The sequence below is a fragment of the Motacilla alba genome, chromosome 27, assembly GCF_015832195.1.
Source record: "Motacilla alba alba isolate MOTALB_02 chromosome 27, Motacilla_alba_V1.0_pri, whole genome shotgun sequence".
Classification (NCBI taxonomy): Eukaryota; Metazoa; Chordata; class Aves; order Passeriformes; family Motacillidae; genus Motacilla; species Motacilla alba.
The window spans coordinates 2,733,888-2,754,218 of NC_052042.1; the positions used below are offsets into that span (position 1 = coordinate 2,733,888).

General features: G+C 56.9%; 2 protein-coding genes across 10 annotated transcripts; both read right to left on the reverse strand.

Annotated features, from left to right (window-relative positions):
• Positions 1 to 67: 67 nt before the first annotated feature.
• On the reverse strand, positions 68 to 11,587 carry AOC3 (amine oxidase copper containing 3). 9 transcript variants are annotated; one of them, XM_038163207.1, is made up of 6 exons: positions 10,162 to 11,160; positions 9,289 to 10,055; positions 2,276 to 3,380; positions 1,911 to 2,196; positions 1,105 to 1,234; positions 68 to 945 (listed from the first exon to the last, which is right to left on the reverse strand). In XM_038163207.1, the coding sequence occupies exons 2-6, from the start codon at positions 9,751 to 9,753 to the stop codon at positions 643 to 645; spliced, it is 2,289 nt and encodes a 762-aa protein (XP_038019135.1). In that variant the 5' UTR covers positions 9,754 to 10,055; positions 10,162 to 11,160; the 3' UTR covers positions 68 to 642. The 9 variants fall into 9 exon arrangements, with proteins under 9 accessions (XP_038019135.1, XP_038019136.1, XP_038019134.1 ...); XM_038163208.1 differs by having other exon boundaries at positions 2,276 to 3,363; positions 9,272 to 10,055; XM_038163210.1 differs by lacking the exons at positions 68 to 945; positions 1,105 to 1,234; positions 1,911 to 2,196; positions 2,276 to 3,380 and adding exons at positions 3,906 to 3,919; positions 5,358 to 5,441; positions 5,955 to 6,084; positions 6,288 to 6,573 and having other exon boundaries at positions 8,187 to 10,055.
• A 2,818-nt stretch (positions 11,588 to 14,405) lies between these two features.
• On the reverse strand, positions 14,406 to 20,329 carry PSME3 (proteasome activator subunit 3). Its single transcript, XM_038163269.1, has 11 exons — positions 20,227 to 20,329; positions 19,627 to 19,659; positions 19,263 to 19,325; positions 18,745 to 18,849; positions 18,403 to 18,451; positions 17,704 to 17,816; positions 17,144 to 17,212; positions 16,870 to 16,937; positions 16,665 to 16,719; positions 16,401 to 16,487; positions 14,406 to 15,975 (listed from the first exon to the last, which is right to left on the reverse strand). The coding sequence occupies exons 1-11, from the start codon at positions 20,266 to 20,268 to the stop codon at positions 15,895 to 15,897; spliced, it is 765 nt and encodes a 254-aa protein (XP_038019197.1). The 5' UTR covers positions 20,269 to 20,329; the 3' UTR covers positions 14,406 to 15,894.
• Positions 20,330 to 20,331: the final 2 nt, after the last annotated feature.

A 20,331-nucleotide genomic window follows, 5' to 3' on the forward strand; every position in this document is an offset into this window, starting at 1 on the left:
GAGCCAGGGCCATCCCAACCAGGGCTTCAGCCGTGCCCCGGGAGACAGAGCAGCACCCGGGAGTTTGTTCAGGAAAAGCACTCGAGTGCCCGTTTATTGGGAAGGGCAGACACGGGGCAGCCCAGCCCGGGGAGTGCCCATCCAGAGACCCAGCCAAGAGCTCCTCCAGCAGCCTCCTAGCCAGCCCAGGGCAGCACCTCCCTCTGCAGAGCTGGCCCTCTGCTGCAATGGCTGCGAGGCTGGGCAGGGGGTTTGGGCATCCTGTGGCAGTTCCACAGCAACCCCACACCACTGACTCCTGCCACAGCAGGCAAAACCTCAGGTGGACGCAGCTCCGAGGGCAGCTGCAGCTTTGTGCCCTGGCCAGCACTGTCCCCCTGTGTGCACCAGGGATGGGAAGGCGGTGGAAGCCCCATCCCAGAGGAGGGGAGCGGCTGTGGGCACCGGGTGACATCCAGGGTGAGATAAAAAATCACACCCAGGGGGCTGCTTTTCACAGGCTTTGGGCCCTCCTTTGGCAGTGCTGAAACAAGAACTGAGCTTCTCGCAGCACAGGACAGCCTGGGCAGGGGGACAGCAGGTCTGGTGTGGGACAGAGACCCTCTGAGTAGGCACCCTGAGCCAGCAGCAGCCCCTGGCCCATCAGAGCCCGCCAAGAGGCGGCACCAGGCTGAGGTTGAGGAAGCCCCCGAAGTGGAAGGGGGGCAGGCGGGGGGCACAGGTGGCAGCAGAGGACAGGCAGGCAAGGGGATTGTCCCCACATGCCCCGACATCCTGTTCGCTGCTGAAGTACACACTGTCAGGTGAATCCACCGAGGGGTCCTCGTTGAAGTAGTTGTAGGGCCTCAGGAAAAAGCCAACACCATTCCCCACTGTCACTGTGTTGGGGATGTCTTCAGCACGAGGGACGTGCAGGAACCCCACTGTGATCCAGGCAACCAAGTCCTGGGAGAAGAGGAACGAGGCATCTGTCAGGCTGAGCAGGACTGCCAGCCCAGCAGCTGCTCTGTCTGGCTCTGGGACAGGTGCAGCTCCTGTCCAGGGCAGGAGCCAGGATGGCCCCACAAGGTTCAGCTTCTCTCCACCCCAGGGAGCCCAGCTTACCTGGTTGGTGATGGTCTCGTTGTTGATGAAGTCAGCAAAGGCCACAGTGGGCGTCCAGGGGTCGTTCTGGTTGTAGATGCTGGTGCTGGTGGGCTCCTGCTCCTTCCTCCGGGTGACAGCCAGCTGGTACCTGCCAGCACAGGGGTCACGGGGGCTTGTCCACGCCAGCCATGGCATTGCCAGCTGGGAGGCACTGCCAAACTGGGGCTGGGCATCCCCGGTCTGCCCTGGGGTGGGGAGGGAAAGGGCCAAGAGGGCAGTAATGGGCAGCAGCCCCAGCATCTCCAAGCTTTGTGGGGGATCCCTTGCTGCTGTGGCTTTTCCAGCATGCCTGGGGAACATGGATGGATCCAGGTGCAAATGCTGCCACTCAATGCCCAGCACACCGCCTTAGGCCCCAGCTGCTTCTGCCCCACACACACTTCCCCAGCAGCTCACCCTGGCAGTGAGACCGGTCTGCGCTTATCCCAAGCATTTTCCAAAAGGCATTCTGTCCTCATGGGAAGGCATCACAACCTGGCAATGGCAGTGCTCCCCTGAGGAATTCGTTCTGCAGCCTACTTCCCCTCAAAGGCAAAAACACACGGGGTTGCTCTAAATCAGTCTGACGCGGGGTCAGGCTCCTGCCTGTGAACTGCCATGAGCAGATGTTATTGAGCAACATCTCAAGGAAATTTCAGAGCCAAAAGCTATGCATGTTTGCTTTAACCCTTTGCTTAACCCTTCCCTGCTGCAGGCCTGCCCAGGGGTGAGAGCCTCCCTCCACCAGGAGCAGAAGCAGCTGAGGCCTCAGGCTGCACACCCACCTGCCCCAGCTGACAGAGCGTTCCATGGAGCTGTTGGTGGGCAGGTGCTTCCCAGCAAAGCTGATGATCTGGATCCTGTAGCTGCGTGGGTGCTCCCACTTGTTGGGATTGGGGCTGACAAAGGAGATGTAGCGGGGCATGGGGACATTGAGTGGGAACGCTGCCTCATCCTCCCTCTCCAGCCTTTCCCTGCGGAGGTATGGCCGCTCAATGGTGTTCTGTGCACTCCAGGGATCTCTGACAAACTCGTACTCCATATCCTGCGTCTCCAGGGAGTTCAGCTGCCCTGTGAAGCAGAAGAGAAAACCCTCTCAAGCTCTGCACCCCAGCAAACCACAGCCATGCACAAACGTGGCCAGACCTACCGTCAACATCCAGGTCCACCTTGTAGTGGATGTGGTGGAGGTGCATCGTCCCCAGCGTGTGGGGCCCAACCCTGTTGCCATAGTCAGTGCCTCGGCCGTGGAGGAAGGAGGAGCTGATGTAGCCTGTGGCGTGCACCCGGACCTCCACGGCCCCGCTGGCATGGAACATGAAGTCCCAGATGTAGTCGTAGTTGATGAGCGTGGAGATGGTGCGGATGACCAGCGTGTTTTTCCGCAGCCCGCCGTAGTAGAAGGACTGGGAGTCGGAGAAGTGGCGCCTCAGAGGGAGGGCAGAGTCGTGCTCAAAAATGCAGAGTGAGTTTTGGTTGGTTCTGGGAGTGTCTGACTCCGCCAGGTAGTGCCGGTGCACGTAGGTCGCCGTGTAGGGGCAGTCCAGGCCCTGCACCAGCTCATAGGCAAACCTGCCGATGCCAAAGCTGCCGTCCAGGTAGCGGGTGGACATGCCCCCGGGGCAGTTGGAGCCGTACAGGGCTAAGGCTTCCTGCAGGCTCAGCTCATAGGCAATCCTCTCCCCACGGTACCTGATGTCGAAGAGGCGCGGGCCGGTGTTGGGGTTCATGCCGAAGGCGATGCTCCAGCCCTGGAAGGTGACGCGGTTGTTCCTGACGCTGTAGCGGCGACCCTGCGGCTCAAACTGCAGCGGGCCCGGGGTCCCAGGCAGGCGCCGGGGCTTCATTGAGCCCAGCACTGCATCAGCCTGGGGCTGCTTCAGTCTCACCACCTCCAGCGTGCCCGCCACAAACTCCTGTTCCAGCTCCCCGGTGCTGGCAAAGTACCGGCCGTTGTAGAAGACTTTGCGCAGCTGCCACCGGGAGACCTGGAGGTCCCCATGATCCACCAGCACCTCCAGCCCCACTGGGGACAGGTAGTAGCCAGTGCCAGCCACATTGTGGAAAAGGACAAACCAGGTCACGCGGTCGCCGGACTCGAAGCCCCGTGGGGCTGTGGTGAGGGTGACCAGGTTGGTTCCGTCGGACTCGCAGCACGCGGCGAGGAAGCGCGGCGCCTTTTTCAGCTCCCTCTGAATGAGGGCGTTGATATCCGCGTACTCCCTGCCCGTGACGGGCCTGCGGTGGTAGGGCACCTTCCCCCCGTACTTGTGCGCCGTCACGTCCCGGTGGTACGCCGGCCTCGGCAGCGGCCCCACCACGTACTCGGTGATGTTGGGCTCCGGCTGCTTCCCAAAGTACAGCACAGCCAGAGCCTCCCGGGGGGGACGAGCCCCGCCGGCGTCCAGGAACCGCAGCACCTCTGCCTTGGCGGGCACCTGCAGATCCACCCAGGCGATGCAGTTCTCCGCGGGCTCGGCACGCGACGCGTCCACCAGCGGCACCCCGAGGTGTCCCTGCAGGTACCGCACCACCTGGGACATCTCCTCAGCTGTCAGGTCAGCAAACACCAGGCTCTGGCCATCCTCCGTGTCCTCCTGCTCCGGGGGCAGGTGCTGGCAGCTTCTGGGGCTCCTTTCTCTGGTCAGCAACACGCAGACCAAGGCGAAGATTGTGGCTAACGCCAGACCAAGGAGGATGAGCACTGTTTTCAGGCTCATGGCTGCTGGGGCACCGAGTGCTCTCACAGTCTGCCAGGACACGTTTCCAGCTGTGGAATCCTCACAGCAACTCACTAGGACAAGGGGCTGGGTTGGCTCGGGTTTATTTTCCTCCCCTGTTTCCTCAGCAGGAAACAGCCCCAAGGAACTCGTAGGGAGGGTGCAAGGGGACGTTCTCACACATTGCCAGGATTTGCTGGGAACCATAAAAGGCAACTCTGCTCTGCTTCCCTAGAGGGCCATAATTTTAAGTAAACTCAATGTTTGTACATCTGTCCTTCCCCTCTGGTCCCAGATCCTACACTGCAGAGCTTGGAGAGGATGGATGCAGTCCTTTAGGGGAAATAAGCACATTCTCCCTTCTCCCCTTTCTCTTAACCCCGCAGATGCTGGGCAGGCAGCAGTGGCTGCAGAGATAAACCTTCCCTGTGCAGAGCAGTGCTAAACACAGCACCACTGCCCCATCCTGACACAGCCCTGCCGTCACTGCTGCTGCCAACATCCCCACGGCGCTGCAGCCAGGAGGGAGGGGACAGCTTTGTCACCTTGCAAAGGTGCCCACTGATCCCGAGTTACAGGCTAGCACAGACGGGGCTGCGAGGAGGGGAGCACCAGAGCCCAGCCAGCAGCCTGGCAAACAGGCACTGGCCACGCTGCATCACCATCAGCTATGAAAGGTGAAACCATGAAAGCCATGAGATCCCTTCCTGCAAGGTCCTGTCCAGATCCCTCCCTTGTGCCCAGCACTGAGGGCCTGAAAGCCACAACCCACACAGGGCTGGCCATGACCCAGCCTCCCCCCAGCGGCCACAGGGCTTGGTGCCAGTGCCCACCTCCAGCCCAGCTTGTCCCTCCTGCCCTCCAGACATCCCCATGCCCTGACAACAGCCAGAGCCACGCTGGGCTGGTTTGTGGGCACAGGAAACATGGCAGAGAGCAGCACCACCCCCCAGGAGACGCTGCTGTAAGAATGAGACACTTGAGAGCTTTGGACCAGCACCATTTCATTATTTTAACCTGAGATACACACTACACAGCACTTGCTTCTACAGCAGAGGAACAGGATTTTCTCCTCCCTTTCCTCTGGCAATAGACTCAAATTCAGGAATCAACAGATAATGTAGACTTCCACCTCACATCATACTAGGAAAATCATGTTTCCCTTTTCAAGAGCACTATTTCAAAAGCAATGATAAAATGTGAAGTCACTGGACAACGGAAAATTGAGACAACTTCACTAAAAAGCTGAAAATTGGAGACAGAGCAGTCAGCCTGGTGTCTGTGACCACGTCTCCTCACCGTCCTGTAGCATTAAAGCCTGCTCATATTTCGAAAACCATCATAGGTGAATGGGGGAAAGTTTGGCAAACAAGAGGCAGTTTTGGGCAAGCAGGCGAGAGGGTTGATTTCACATGATGTAAAGTCCTGCTCACTGGTGAAAAACACACCATCAGGGGAGTATATAGAGGGGTCCAGGTCACAGTAGTTGTAGGGCCTCAGGAGAAAACCAACCGAGTTTCCCACGGTCACAGTGTTGGGAATATCCTCAGCGTGTGGAATGTGAAGGAAGCCAGCAGTTATCCAGGCAACCAGGTCCTAGGCAGGGAAGAGCCACAAGCCCAGGGTTACTTCAGAAGCTGCAGCAGCAGTGACCAAAATACACGTGGGGCAGTGGGGAGTGACAGAAGAGAAGGAGGGGGACCCTGATGGGCACCAGCCAGCTGCATTTCCACACACCGAGCTCCCCTCTCCTGGGAAAGAGCTCCTCCCTTCCCCAAAGACCTGCCACAGCCATGGCTGCAGCTATCCACCCTGTGGAAGGACCCTTGCTTTGACCTCCATGGCCTCACAGAGATTTTCATGATGTTTTGCCAGCATTTCTCCACAGGGAGAAACAAGCTTCTGCTCTGCACACCCTCTCTGTGTTCTCTGACCAAAGTACCAAGCAGACACACAGAGAAGGGGATGCTCAAACCCACTTTCCTGTGGGCTGCTGCTCTCAAAGCTGGGCCCATTGTCCCAGGGGTGGTGCTGGAGTCTCTCTGCTCCTTGGGGCTCCCGTTGAGCCTGGGCTGGGTGTTACATTCCACCCCAGGGAGCCCAGCTTACCTCGTTGGTGATGGTCTCGTTGTTGATGAAGTCAGCAAAGGCCACAGTGGGCGTCCAGGGGTCGTTCTGGTTGTAGATGCTGGTGCTGGTGGGCTCCTCCTCCTTCCTCCGGGTGACAGCCAGCTGGTACCTGAGGACAAGAAAAGAGAGGGGAGCAGCCCCCCGAGGCAGGGCAGAGCTAAATCACCTCCTGAAAGCCTGCAGAGCACAGGCCTGCACGCATGGAGCAAGCCCAGAGGAGTGCTTCCCTGTGCCTCCCATCAAGGGACATCCAGCAATGCCTTCCCAGCTGGCAGGGCTGAGAACCTGCCAAGCCAGCCAGAGCAGCCTGACCTTGCCCAGCTGATGGCCCTCTCCATGGAACTGGCCTCGGGGACGTGGTCCCCTGCAGAACTGGAGATCTGGATCCTGTAGCCACGCTGGTGGCCCCACTTGTTTTTGCTGTTGGATGCAAAGTAGATGTATCTGGGCATCTTGGACTGGAGCTGGAAGGCAGCCTGGTCTTCTGTGTCCAGGACCTTCTTGGTGAGTCGTGGCCGCTCTATCTGCTGCTCTGGGCTCCAGGGAGCCCGCGCCATCTCAAACGCCATGTCCTGGGCCACGAGGGAGTTTTTCACCCCTGTGAAGCCAAAACAAGTCTAATTTACTAGAGCACGAGCTTTGTTACTGCTCATCCTGCACAGTGGAGGCCCCTGGAGCAGCCTGGGTGCTGCACACATTTGCACATCACTGACAAGAGCAGTGTTGGGCTGCTCTCAGGCCCTGCCACAAAGAAGAGACAGGGGCCCAAGGTTTGGAGCAGCAGGAGCAAATTGATCTGGGGATGAGGTGGCAAAAGGCGGCTGAGAGCATTTGATGGCCAGTGCCTGTGCAGGTCTGGCAGAGGGGTTATTGCTCAGAACCTCCTGCCTGTCCCACCATGAAGCCCCTCTGTGTTCTGTCCCTTTAACATGTGAGTTCTCATCTTCCACAAAAGCCATTTCAGAGCTGAACCTGTGGCCATCTGTGAAGCTTTGAGCCCCACGGAGGAAGATCCATGCACAGCTGAGCTCTTTTCCTTTCTTTTTCTCACGTGAACAAAACTTCTAAGCCCACACTTCCCCTGGCAGTATTAACAGTGACAGTCTGATTTCATCTGCCTTCTCCCTGCTCCTGCAGTTCTGCCACCCCCTCACTGCAACACCACCCTGCCCCACAAGTGGAGAGGAAAACCTGTACAACCACCAGAAAAGTGGAGTTCCTTGAGAAGTATTTGGCGAGCACTTTTCAAAAGCAGAGACAAGATCCATTCCTACCTGCCACGTCCAAGTCCACCTCATAGCTGACAAAGTGGGTGTGTATGGTACCCAGGGTGTGCTCCCAAAGCCTATTGCCATATCTCAGGCCATCCCCATGGAGAAAGGATGAGCTTGGGTACCCCGTGGCCTGCACCTTGCCCTCCAGAGCCCCATTCTGGTAGAAGATGAAGTCCTACACGTAGTCGTAGTCGCCCATGGGTTGATGGAGCGAAGCACCAGAGCGGAGTTGAGCAGCTGAGGCTGAGCATCCCTGCGCTTCCAGGGTGGCTGCCAGCACTTCACTGTGAGCAGGGGGCTGCTCCTGGGCTCCAATAACCCTGTGCAGACATCCACTGCCAGACTGGGACTGCACACAGGAGCAGGGGACCTCGCTGGGTCGCTGCAGTGGCTTCACAACTCGGGATCCAACGCCCGGGTGCTCCCTCAAGAGAAGAAGGGGAGGGATCTGCAGGAGCTCAGCCCCACGGAGCACCAGGACAGCTGCCCTGCTTTACAGGGGGCAGAGAGACACCAGGAGGATCTTCCCAAGGGAGAAGGAGTGCCAGGAGCAGCACCAGGCTCTGTGAATGCAGGCTCACTCTGTCTGTGCTCAGACAGGGCCGACTCCCCGTCTGCCTGCCCGTGCCTATGGCAACACACACTGTGCCAGACGTGAGGCCTCAAGGAAACACAAACATTTTTCAGCTGCTACCCTTCATACTTTCCCTGAGCTGAACACAGAGCTCCCAGAAATTCTCACTGCTTTCCACTCAATGACCTTGACAGACTGCTTTATGTATTAAAAAATAATTTTGCAATGAAAGAAGAGGTTAGGAGAATAAAGAAGCAGAGTTCTGATGTCAGTTATTAGGGACTGTATAGACAAGGAGGCAAACCTCAAAGCTCTGGGGCTTAGCAGAACAATGGCAGACATTAAAAGAAGATCCATTCCTACCTGCCACGTCCAAGTCCACTTTGTAGTTGACAAAGTGGGTGTGTATGGTACCCAGGGTGTGCTCCCAAAGCCTATTGCCATATCTCAGGCCATCCCCATGGAGAAAGGATGAGCTTGGGTACCCCGTGGCCTGCACCTTGCCCTCCAGGGCCCCATTCTGGTAGAAGATGAAGTCCCACACGTAGTCGTAGTTGCCCACGGTGGCGATGGAGCGAAGCACCAGAGCGGAGTTGACCAGCCCCCCGTAGTAGAGCGACTGCAAGTTGGAGTAGTGGCGCCTCAGTGGGGAGCCCAGGTTCTGCTCAAAGATGCAAATTGAAGCCTTCCTCTTCTTGGGCCTCAGGCTGTCAGACAGAGAGTGTGTGTCCACATAGGTGGCCAGGTAGGGACAGTCCACCCCTGGCACCAGGGGCGAGGTGTAGCGCCCCAGGCCGAAGCTGCCGTCCATGTAGCGCGTGGACATCCCCGCCGGGCAGTTGGAGCCGTACACGGACAGCGCCTCCTGCACGCTGATCTCATAGGCAACCCTCTCCCCCTTGTGTCGGATGTCAAACAGCCGCAGGCCCGTGCTCACGCTCATGCCAAAGGCAAAGCTCCAGCCCTGGAAGAGCACCCGGTTGTTCCTGACGCTGTAGCGGGGACCCTGCGGCTCAAACTGCAGCGGGAACGGCGCGGCCGCGGCCGCTCGAGGCTTCATGGACGAGAAGTCCCCGTCCCACGGCGCCCTCCTCACCTTCTCCACGCTCATCCGGCCCTGCACGTAGGCGCTCTCCAGCTGCACCATGTCCCTGTAGTACTGCCCGTTGTAGAACACCCTGCTCACCGCCCACTGCGACGTGTCCAGGCTGCTGTGGTCCACCAGCACCTCCAGCCCCACCGGGTGCACAAAGAACCCGCTGACGTTCTGGAAGAGGACAAACCAGGTGAGCCGGTCCCCAGACTGGAATCCACGGGGAGCAGCTGTCACCGCAGCAAGGTTGGTTCCATCATACTCCATCACTTGCTGCATGAAAGCTGGAGCTGAGGGGAACACTTGGCTCTTCAGGAACCCTCCAATCTGCTTGTATTCAACAGCCAGCGTGGGCCTGCGGTGGTAGGGCACCTTCCCCCCGTACTTGTGCGCCGTCACGTCCCGGTGGTACGCCGGCCTCGGCAGCGGCCCCACCACGTACTCGGTGATGTTGGGCTCCGGCTGCTTCCCAAAGTACAGCACAGCCAGAGCCTCCCGGGGGGGACGAGCCCCGCCGGCGTCCAGGAACCGCAGCACCTCTGCCTTGGCGGGCACCTGCAGATCCACCCAGGCGATGCAGTTCTCCGAGGGCTCGGCACGCGACGCGTCCACCAGCGGCACCCCGAGGTGTCCCTGCAGGTACCGCACCACCTGCGACATCTCCTCAGCTGTCAGGTCAGCAAACACCAGGCTCTGGCCATCCTCCGTGTCCTCCTGCTCCGGGGGCAGGTGCTGGCAGCTCCTGGGGCTCCTTTCTCTGGTCAGCAACACGCAGACCAAGGCGAAGATCGTGGCTAACGCCAGACCAAGGAGGATGAGCACGGGTTTCAAGTTCATGCCTGTGGCTGGTCCAGCAGCATTCAGAGGCTTTCAGAGCAAGCTTTCCAGCTCCTGCCTCTGTCAGTGTATGCTGCACTGGATGGATTAACACACAAAGTACAAAAGACTGGGAGAGGCTAGGGGAGGAGATCTGAAACCCTTGGTGACCAGAAAGGGCAGATCTCCTCTCAGCTGCAGCCTCTTTGGTCCTCCTTCATGGCAGTCCCTGAAAGAACTTGTGGAGATGTAGGGTCAGTGACTCAGACAAGTTCCACATAATTCCGTTACTTTTTCAGTCCAGCCTGCTTTCCTGAGGCTGCCTGTAAAAACGGAGATTCTGCAGTCAGCCTGAGGTGGCTGTGACCACTGTGAGGCTCTGACAAGCTGGGAATTGTTGCCACACAATTTCACCTCTTTACAACTCACCGATTTTCCTTGTTTATCAGGCTGCTTCCTTGTAAACATTCTCCCTGGCAACACCATTCCGAGCTTGGAGTTACTTTTTACTTAATTTTTTTTCAGTCTTCTACATGGAAGTCTTTGCTGAAAACACATCCTTCTGTGTAGCAGTAGAAAAACTTTGGCAGGCATGGAGATGTAGCTCAGGGTGAGAATCAGGCCCCGACGCGCTGTGAACAACCAGCTCTCAGTTTGCATCTCAGAACAGCTCTGAGCCAATTAATCCCCAGCACTGCCCTGCCACAGGATCATCCAGCCTTTGTCTCTGCCTCCAACTCACAGATAAACTGAGGTGCAGCTTCCAATGGTTCCCTCAAGGACAGAAGGACCCTGAACCTGCACCTGGCAGTGCCTGCTCTCAGTGCTGCCAAGCCACAGCGCCCAGGCTGGGCAGCCACAGCTGCTCTGTGCCACCCCAACGACAGTCCCTGCCGGCCTGACAGTGCTGCTCACAGCCCTGGCACAGCCAGAAGGACTTGGTGCTCCCTCCTGCCACGCAGCAGATGCTCGGGGTAGACAAGACTCACCACCTTGGCTACGGTCCCGGAGCTGGTGCTGAGTAGGACAAGGCATCCAAGAGAACCATGGCTGGAGATTCAACCCAAAATTTCCACTTCTGCTGCCAGCCTTACCTCACCTCACCTCACCTCACCCTCGTCTTCTCTTCCTTGAGTCAGTTTCCTGATGGGAGACAGTGCCCACCAGCCCCAGGTTGTTCCTCTGCAGCAGATCCTGCCTGCAGCTCAGCCCCCCTGTGGTCCCCTGTGCTCAGACACCGGGCTGGGAGGCAGAAGGCCACGTCGCTGTGGGACACGCTCCATTATCCTCACCACCACTGGCAGCCTGAGCCTTCTCCAGGGCAGGCTGCAGCTGTGGGGCCAGGCACACTCCTCCTGTCTGTGCCAGCACACAGGGCTCTGCCTCCCCAGCCAGGAGAGCCCCAGAGCCACAGCTCTGCTCCAGCCCCAGAGCCACTGCTGCATGCAGGCACAGAGGCAGCCAAGGGGCTCAGCGCAGAACACAGCCTTGGGCAGGGACAGCAGGGAACAGAGCCACGGCTGAATGGGACACAGAAGCCACAGGTGGCAGAAATACCTGCTCTCATCAGCTCCCAGCAGCAGAATCAAACGCCTCTGAGTAACCCCAAACAAGGCAAACAGCACTGATTTCCTAGTCAGTCAGGTTTCAAGGATTACCTGGGGTTAGGCTTGGAAGAAAAATTCCCTTTTGGTTTTGGCCTGGAACATGGTGCCCATTTCACTTGGAGCACAGGAAACACTGCTTTCCTGGGTAAGGTCTGGAGCACAGAAACACTGCTGTCCTGGGTCAGGTCTGGAGCACAGAAAACACTGCTGTCCTGGGTCACATTTGGAGCACAGAGCAGCAGCTCTGCTGTCCTAGGTCAGGTCTGGAGCACAGAGCAGCAGCTCTGCTGTCCTGGGTCAGGTCTGGAGCACAGAGCAGCAGCTCTGCTCTCCTGGGTCACATTTGGAGCACAGAGCAGCAGCTCTGCTCTCCTGGGTCACATTTGGAGCACAGAGCAGCAGCTCTGCTGTCCTGGGTCAGGTCTGGAGCACAGAGCAGCAGCTCTGCTGTCCTGGGTCAGGTCTGGAGCACAGCCAAGACATACCTGCTGCCTCCCTGGAATGGGACAAGTGTTCTGCCACACACACCAGCACAGCCAAGGTGAGACTGCAGCAGAAGCTCCATGGCTGCAGGACAAAGCTCATGTGGACCTTTCCTTCAAGAAGCACACAAAGAGATTGTTCAGGTTTGACTTCACCCCTTGGGTTTGCATCTCCAGCTCCTCAAAGCCACGGCACAGGCTGCAATTACAGAAGGGCCCTTTCCAAGCAGCACAGCAGTAGTTTAGGAAAACTCCACAGGCCTTCCTGCCCCACAAATCACAACTCAGCCCTGCAGCTGGGCTGAGAGAGATCCAGAAATAGACTGTGGGAACACTCCTGGTTCTCTGCATGTTGGGGGCTTGGAAAGAAAGAGAAACCCTAATCTGTACTGACATCCCCATGACAAACCAACAACAGCACACACCCCAGGGCTGCTGGATAAGGATGGCAGCTTTGTGCACTGCCTCTGCCCCGCTGCAGAGCCTGTGCCATGGAGGCCTTGTCTGATAACAGCTTTTTCAGTACTGTCTGTTTCTGCTGGACTTTTCCAGCTCTGGTTTAGAGCCGTTTCAGAATAAACAAAACAGCCCTAAACCCACCTTCATCTTGCAGTAGGAATTTGAGGAAGCAGAGTAATTATCTAAGTCTGAAGAGCCAGAACCTGTGTCAATAGCTGCCTGATGAAAAGCAATGAGGGATCTTTGGGGGCCACACACACCATGGAATTGCTCTCCAAAAGGAGCCTGCAGCAGCTTAAAGCTAACCTAGAATTAAAAAAATTGCACGTCTCCGTAACCTGTAACTTGTTTATGACCTGCTCAGTGCACGTACTGCTTCCCACATGCCAGTCCCCAGTGTGATCAGCCCGTCACTGACCCACAACCCATACAGAGAACTCACATCCTACCCACATTTTATTTTGGCTACGTGGTTGCTTTCAGGCACTGCCCATCTTACATTTGCTAAATTGCCCACATTCCCCAAACATAGCAAGGGACACGGGAGTGCTGTTTTTCACGCACACAGAAAGGTAGAGGTGGCAAAAAATAGCATCTGAAATTTACTGAAACCCAAACCAGATGCAGACAGGTTTTGGCTTGGGGAAACTCGGAGACAGTAACTGTGACAGCTGGGGAAAGGGCACAGGAGGAAAACCCCTGCCAACACTCCTGAGCAAGGCCTGAGCGAGCCCCAAACCAGAGCTCAGACTTCAGAAAGCTCCCACTCCCAACGCCTCGCCTCATGGGGTCAGCTTTTGCAAAGCACAACAGCGGGACCTGCCTGACCCTTCCTCCATTCCAGCTGTGCTGCTGGCAGTGCCTGTGGCTGCACACAGCTGCCCAGCCATTCTTCTCCTCCCCTGCACTTGAGCTGGGATGTCCCGAGGGCTGGTGAAGCAGAGCCCTGACTGCACACTGCAACTGCTCCCACACAACAAACCCTCCCCTGCTCCCACAGATGAACCCCGCTCCCTGCCAGCACCTGCCAAGACGATTGTCCTGGATGCTCCATCCTTCCATGGGAGTGCTGGCACTGGCTCCCTGGCAGTTCAGATTTTTTAGCTGTGGTGAGGAGGAGCCCCTCATGCTGCACCACACCAAGTCCTGCCCGCAAGTCCTTCCTTTGGGCTCTGCTCCAGCTGCCTTGGCCCTGAGATCTGTGTGCAGCTCAGTGCCCCCTCCCTGCCTGGGTCAGGCACCTGCAGGGCTTTCCCACACCACAGGAACTGCCCTGCACAAGTGGCTGCTCCCGTTCCTGGGCAGCCAGAGGTGCCACAATCTGCAGGAGCTGCTCCCAGGGCCAGTCACACACTCTGCTGGGCAGCACCGTGACCAGGACAGCCACAACCCCAAACAGGCACCAAACCCTGCACCCTCTGCTGGCCCAGCCCTGCAGCTGGGGGCAGGACACTCAGGAAAGCCTCGAGTGCCCCTGGAGAGGGCTCCGTGCCCCAGCAGGCAGGGAAGTCAGGAGCAGGATAATCCCAAAGAGCAGAGGGCACTGTGGCTGGGGACAGCAGGGCAGCTGCCTCTCCTTGGGTACCACACACAGGGAGCAGCCAGGAGCAAGAGACGGTGCTCCACAGAGACACTGGGTGCTGCATCCAGGACAGCCAAGAGACACCTGGCCAGAGGACAGAGAAACCCTGGAGCAACTGCAGGCTCAGAGAAACACCACGTCTGTTTGAACTGGGACAGCACAAGTCCCACACTGGGCTGAGATGGGACAGATTCCATCAATCCTAAGCCCGTGGGTAAAATCATGCCCGACGTGAGGCATGCTGACGGAACAGAAACAACCCACATAGCAGATTAGTTTATAACAAAGAGGAGAATGAAGGGAAGGAACAACTGAATGTGAGAAAGGCAGAACCAGAACTGGCCACTAAAACTGCATGGCCTAAGAGCCCAGCATCACACACAGGGGGCTGCCTTGAAAGAATTCCAAGTACCTCATTTTAATTTCTTGACATGGTAAAAGTTTACATAGGTTCATCTGGCAAAGAAAGCTGAACAAATTAAAAGGAATCAATACAAAGAAACACAAGGGGAAGTGCTGCTCCCAGACAGCAGGTCAACGCAGTTGGTTTGTTACTGAATATTTATTAGCGGGAAGACTAAGAGTTGACTTACTACAAACAACAACAGAAGAGTCTATAGCAAGGGCCAGCAGCCCGCCACACTCTGGGCAAATCCCTGGGAAACCAGCAAGAGACAACATGGCTCTTAGATGTGGAAGCAGAGGAAAAAAAAAAAACAAACTAACTAAAAACAAAGTAAAAAAAAAAATAAGGGAAGAAAGTTCATTCCATTTGTCACTGTTGTTACAATGAGATTAACACAACTCTTAAGGCTACTGCACAATAAGAATATACAGGTGTAACAGCGAGACCTGGGAAACAGCAAGGTTCCTGAAACAAATGATTTAACGTTCCCTGATTAAGGGACTTAAGTAGAAATACTATAAATAAGAAAATTTTGAAGCCTGCAGCGTTATGGGCCCACTTGCCACACACAAAAACTGACGCAGTACAACCAGTCATTTCCAAAGGGGTTTGTAATGGACCACGAAATGTTCTGGCAGCTTAGAGGAGTCACGAGGCACGGGAGTGTGCCCTTTGCAGGGGAAATCTGCAAGGTCTGCAAGGTACCAGGTGGGTATCAGCCACCCTCACCGTCAAGCACCAGCTGTGGCAGCCAGCCTGCTCTGCCCAGGCACCAGGAAGCACTGCCAGGGACAGGGGGACTCAGTCTGATCACATGCAGAGATATTTTAGGACTTTAGCATCAGATCTCCAGCCCCTCCCTTCCCTCAGCCCAGGCAAAAGCAGCCCATGCTGAAGGGGCAACTGGGATGTATGTGAAAGAACATTGGTTTCAGCCAAGAAAGTGGCTCTAGTCAAATGGCAGAAGCCACCTGAGCTCAGCACAGCCAGGACAGCACCAGCTCTAGTTCCAAGCATTTGCCTCATGCTCTGCACTGATCCAGACAGAACTGGTGAGGCAGAGACCTGTGGGGCAGGCTCTGCTGAGCCAGGAGAGCGCCAGAAAGGGAGTGCAGATGGCTCAGTGGCACCAGAGCACAGCTGCCAAGGGGCAGGGTCCCTGGACAGTGCAGAGCTGGTGGCAGAGGGGCCTGGCCACAGCCAGCAGTGGGGAGAGAGCTCTCCTGCTGTGGCACTGCCAGGCTGCCCTTGTGCTGAGCTGCTGGCCCTGTTCCAGAGACCCCAGTGCAGCCACCAGACAAGAGATGGGACAGGACAAGGGCTTGGTCTACAGTGTTGTTCCCACTCAGGTAGGAAGCAAGGCATGAAGGAATGTCCCTGCCTGGCTGCAGCAGCCTCTGGGGCGTCCAGTGCAGCATGGCCTCTGCTACCAGTGACTAGAGGAAGAGGGAGAGCTCCTGAGACCTGAACAAAACCAATCACAAAACTAGGCAAGAATTTCTTTAGAGTTTAACTAAGAATGCAATACTATTTCCAGCCAGTTTCCCATCTCGATAGTCACGTAACAAACCAAGGCAATGACGGTCTTTAGTTGACTGAACAGTTCTCAAGTTCAAACGTTGACACTTAATAGAGGGTCTCAGCATTGCTGCTCCGAGGCCTCTTGATCTTCTCAATGTTTTTAAGGATCATGTCATGCAAAGTGACCTGCAAAAAGGAAGAACAGGATTCAGACAGGAAGCCAGCCGTCCAGCTTTCACCATAAGCACTGGTTACCACAGCAGCACCACTCCCCTTGGCACCACCTTGGTTAAGGGAAGGGCTTCCTTCAGCCAGACCTTACAGAAGCCACTACATGTAACACCAAAACCACTCATTCAGAAACCCTAGGATTAGCTTGTACTGCATGAAGAGCTGAGGATCAGATTCCCACAGAGGGAGCACGAATATTTTGCACTAGGGCCCAGTGAGCACTGCTGGAAACATCTGCACCTCCAGGAGAGGGTGGAGAAGCACTTCACTGGAGCCAAAGTGGGAAGCAGGCAGGCTTCCTCCAGGAGGGGCCGTGCTCAGGGGGAAAGGGGAGAGGAGCAGCAGCAGGAGCACAGTGTGAGCTGTGTGTTTTCACTCACATATTGATTCCTCAGCTCTGAAATGATGAGGCGCAGACTAATGTACTCCTTCTCGTCGATCTCCGTCACGGTGCGGCGATAATCCTCCTGCCAGGGGCACACGAGGCTCAGCCCAGCCTCCCACACTCTGCCCTCCACACACCACCCCCACCTTCAGCTCAGTCCCCCCCTCTTCCCCCAGCACCCCCAGCTCAGGAAGGACAGTGACAAAGCAGCTCACAGTCCCAGCATCGACATGTAAACCTCCACGTCCCGCTGACTCACCACATGAGGGTACTTGGCTATTTTGGAAACCAACTTTGCTCTTGTGATATAGTATCTGGCAGGAAAAGAGATTAAAGCTCAGATAAACAGCACCAGGATTATTTTCAGGCCCAAGCTGCCCTGTAAGAACAGCTGGAGGATCTTCCCCAAAAAAATTTCTCTTCCAAAGAGACCCCAAAAAGGAATTCTGTTCTTGCATGCCTACCTAGAAATCTGGTCCAGGTAAGATGCTGCCTCACTCTCCACAGTCCGAAGCTCAGCAACTGTTTCTTCCTGCAGGGGAGACAAGGAAGCTGTTACCTGCAGTAGGCTGCAGCTGGCCTTCAGGGCTCAGGAAGCACTGTCTCAGCAGCACCACATCAAGTTCAGGTTTGGGTTTTAAAATCTAAGCCAACCCCATGACTGCAGCTGCTGGATATCACGAACTGGAAGATTCAGAGGAGCCCCAGAGAGCCCTGGAGCACAGAGCAGTGCCTTACCTGAATAGAAACACCAAAGTTGTTCCCATCCTCTATCCTGGGAATGAGAAGCTGCACCCACATTTTGACCTGCAGTGGAGAGATCACAGCACTGACCAATGCCACCATCTGCACTAAGACTGCTCTCAGCAATGTCAGCAAAAGCTCCCAGGACCCTGCCTTGCAACACAGCTCATGAGGAACTGCTGCAGGGTCCTTGTGCACCTATAACACTTCCCAGATCACTTCCCACCCGGCTGGGATGCCATGCAAGCCAGCACAGGCCCAGCTTCCCATGGAAAGCTCTCCTCACCATGCCACAGCAGCTCCTGGCAGGAGTCTGTGCCTGGGCAAAAGAAAGGCAAGGCAAAGCCTCATGAGGCCTGATAACAGACATCCTTCTGCTCCAGGCGAACCACAGAGCTCCCCAAGGGGTTCACCTGCCTCCCAGCCCCTGTCAGACAGGACAAAGCCCTGCCTTTCCTCATCTGCAGCACAGAGGGACCTGCTCCTCCCACAGCTCCACCTTTCCAGGAGCAAAACCACCCCGCTGCCTCCCCCTGCTCCAGGCTCACACCCACCGTATTGCACTTCTCAATGAGCAGCCTGATCTCTGGTTTCACTTTCTCAATGATGTCCACCAGCTGCTGGTTGCTCTTCAGCATCCCATTGGGCATCACAAACACTTTGGTACCTGTGGCAGAGACAAACCCCAGTGTCAGGGACTCGCAGGAGCAGCTGCAGCAGGCTTGGACTGAGGGGCCACCTGAGCCTCACTCATCTCCCACCAAGGCCAGCAAGGGACTGAGCCAGGCTGTGGGCACCTGTAGGGAAGGGGAAAGGGACACGGGACAAGCAGTGACCACAAGGGAAGGAAAAGAGAAAACACAGAGCAGGATGAGACTGAAGAGCTGGAGGATGCTGAGCACAAAGGGTTTTCCTGGTGCACACAAGTTTGTCTCAGCTTAATGCAAAACCTGGAATCTTCTTCCAGACAAAGAGAGGAACTGCACAGAGCCACCAGGAGATCAGCTGCCTCTGTCAGCAGGCCAAGATCCAGCCAAGTACTACTTATGTCTATCAGAGAAGTACTAATTATGCTTCTAAGAGCTGGAACCTGACTCCTCCACATCAAAACATCTGTAGGTCAGGCTGTGGCCCACATGAGCAGCAGCTGCTGTCAGGGCAGGGCAACTGGAGCTTGCACAATTTGCATCTCCAAGGCTCAGTGCAGCAGTTCAGGGGGCAGGCAGCAATACAAGGGACTCGGGGATTCTTACCCTGAAAGGTCTCTTCGTGGTCTTCCAGCTTCCTCTTTTTCATATTTGGCTAAAATATACAAAATGTTTTACTCACAAACTAGTTGTAAGCTATGTAAGAAATGTTGCAAAGGGAAAAAAAAAGAGGAAAACTTAGAGCCCTGCCATGTTCCTGGTTTCTAAGCACTCTTCCTCAAATCCCAGGAAGAGCTGCAGAGCAGTGTTAGCTCCAGGCTCGAGAGATCAATCTCTAAAAGCCTCTGGGCCAAGGCCTGGTATTAAATAAGAACATCCTACCCCAGCACAGAGCAAACCATGCAGTTTTTACAGGAGCTGGGATCACAGCCAGCAGAGTAACCTTACCCCATCCAGTCCATCGTGGCTGTTGGTGAGAAGAATTGGGTCAGGCACTGGCAGGTTCATGTCCGAATGGATCTGAGTGAGATCATGAATATTCAGGATGGGCTCCTGCAAAGTAAAGCAGATTTGTTACCTGATCACGAGCTAACAAATTCCGCCACGCCAACCACAACAAGACAAAAGATTCAGGCCTCCTTCTTGTCCAAAATTAGGATGAATGAAGATAAAAGGTCTGGAAATAGACTGTGGACCCCCCACCCATGAGTGCCGGGCCATGGTGTCCCTGTGAGAGCCCGGCACTGCCAGGGACAGCCCACTGGGGAGAAAGATAAATGTGAGAGATCACACAAAGCAAACTGCACAAGGCAGCACCCCTCCAGAGCCAACAGCACTGCAGCTGCTGCCTTGTGTCCCTGCAGCAAGGTGAATTGCTCAGAAAACAGCCCTGGAGAGACCTGCCACAGTCCTTTCAAAATGTGGCTGAAAGTGGGAAAGGATACAGAGCACGAGGCACGCGCTACCTTAAGGAATCCATCGAGCTCTAACAGCTTCTTTGGAAAAAAGTTTGCTACGAGGTCTTCAGCCTAAGAAAGAAAGAACAAACAGTGATGTGCAAGAAGGCCACGTGGCTCCCACTAGCAGGCAAGAACACCAGGGAAATCATCTGTGCACGAGCAGGAAACAAAGAGAACCAAGCGCTTCCTGCTGCCAACACCAAACAAAGCCCAGGTGAGAAGAAAGCCACGAGGCTCAGGAGCCTCACCGCAGGGATGAGGGCATCGGTTGGGTGCCGCTAAGCTTCCAGGGCAGGCTCAACCCACAGTCGAGTGTGTCGGGAAGATAAGGCCAAAAAAACCCTCTGTCCTGCTCGCCCGCGGCACTCACCTCACTCGTGATGCGCTCCCTGAAGGAGTCAACCTACAGAACGAAACAGGGACGGGTCAGGGTCGCTGTGACCAGCGGGGCCCGGGGAGGCCGCGCTGAGCCCCGCACGACCCTCCCCGCACAGCCCCCGCTCTCCCGGGGGACCGGGAGGAGCCCGCCAACACCGAGCGGGAGCTGCCCGCAGCGGCTCCGTGCGCCCGGCCCCGGCCCCGGGCGCTGCGGGGAGCTGGAAACCGCGCGGCTCCCGGCGGGAGGGAGGATCCGCCGGGAGGGAAGACCCGCCGGGCCGCCCCCCCGGGGCACACGGGGCCCGGCTCGGGGCCGGCCGCAGCCCAGCCCCGGCCGCATCCCCGCCCCCCGGCGCTGCAGGGCCGGGCGGGGGTGGAGACACCGGGGGCTCGTCGGGGCGGGCGGGCCGCGCTCGGCGGCCGGGGTGGAACGACCGGGAGGCACCGTGGGGCGGCCCCGAGCCCGCCCCGCCCCGGGCCGGCGCCGGCAGAGCTCGGCGCGGGCCGGCGGGGCGGAGGGGGCCGCCGAGCGGGGCCGAAGCGGGCCGGGCGAGGCCGGGCGGGGCGGGGCGAGCGGCGGGGTCGGGCGCACCTTGAGCTTCACCTCCGGGTCCACCTTGAGCAGCGAGGCCATGGCGGCTCCGGTCTCGGGGCCGCTCCGCTTCCCCGGGGCCCGCACCGGAAATGACCTCACGCC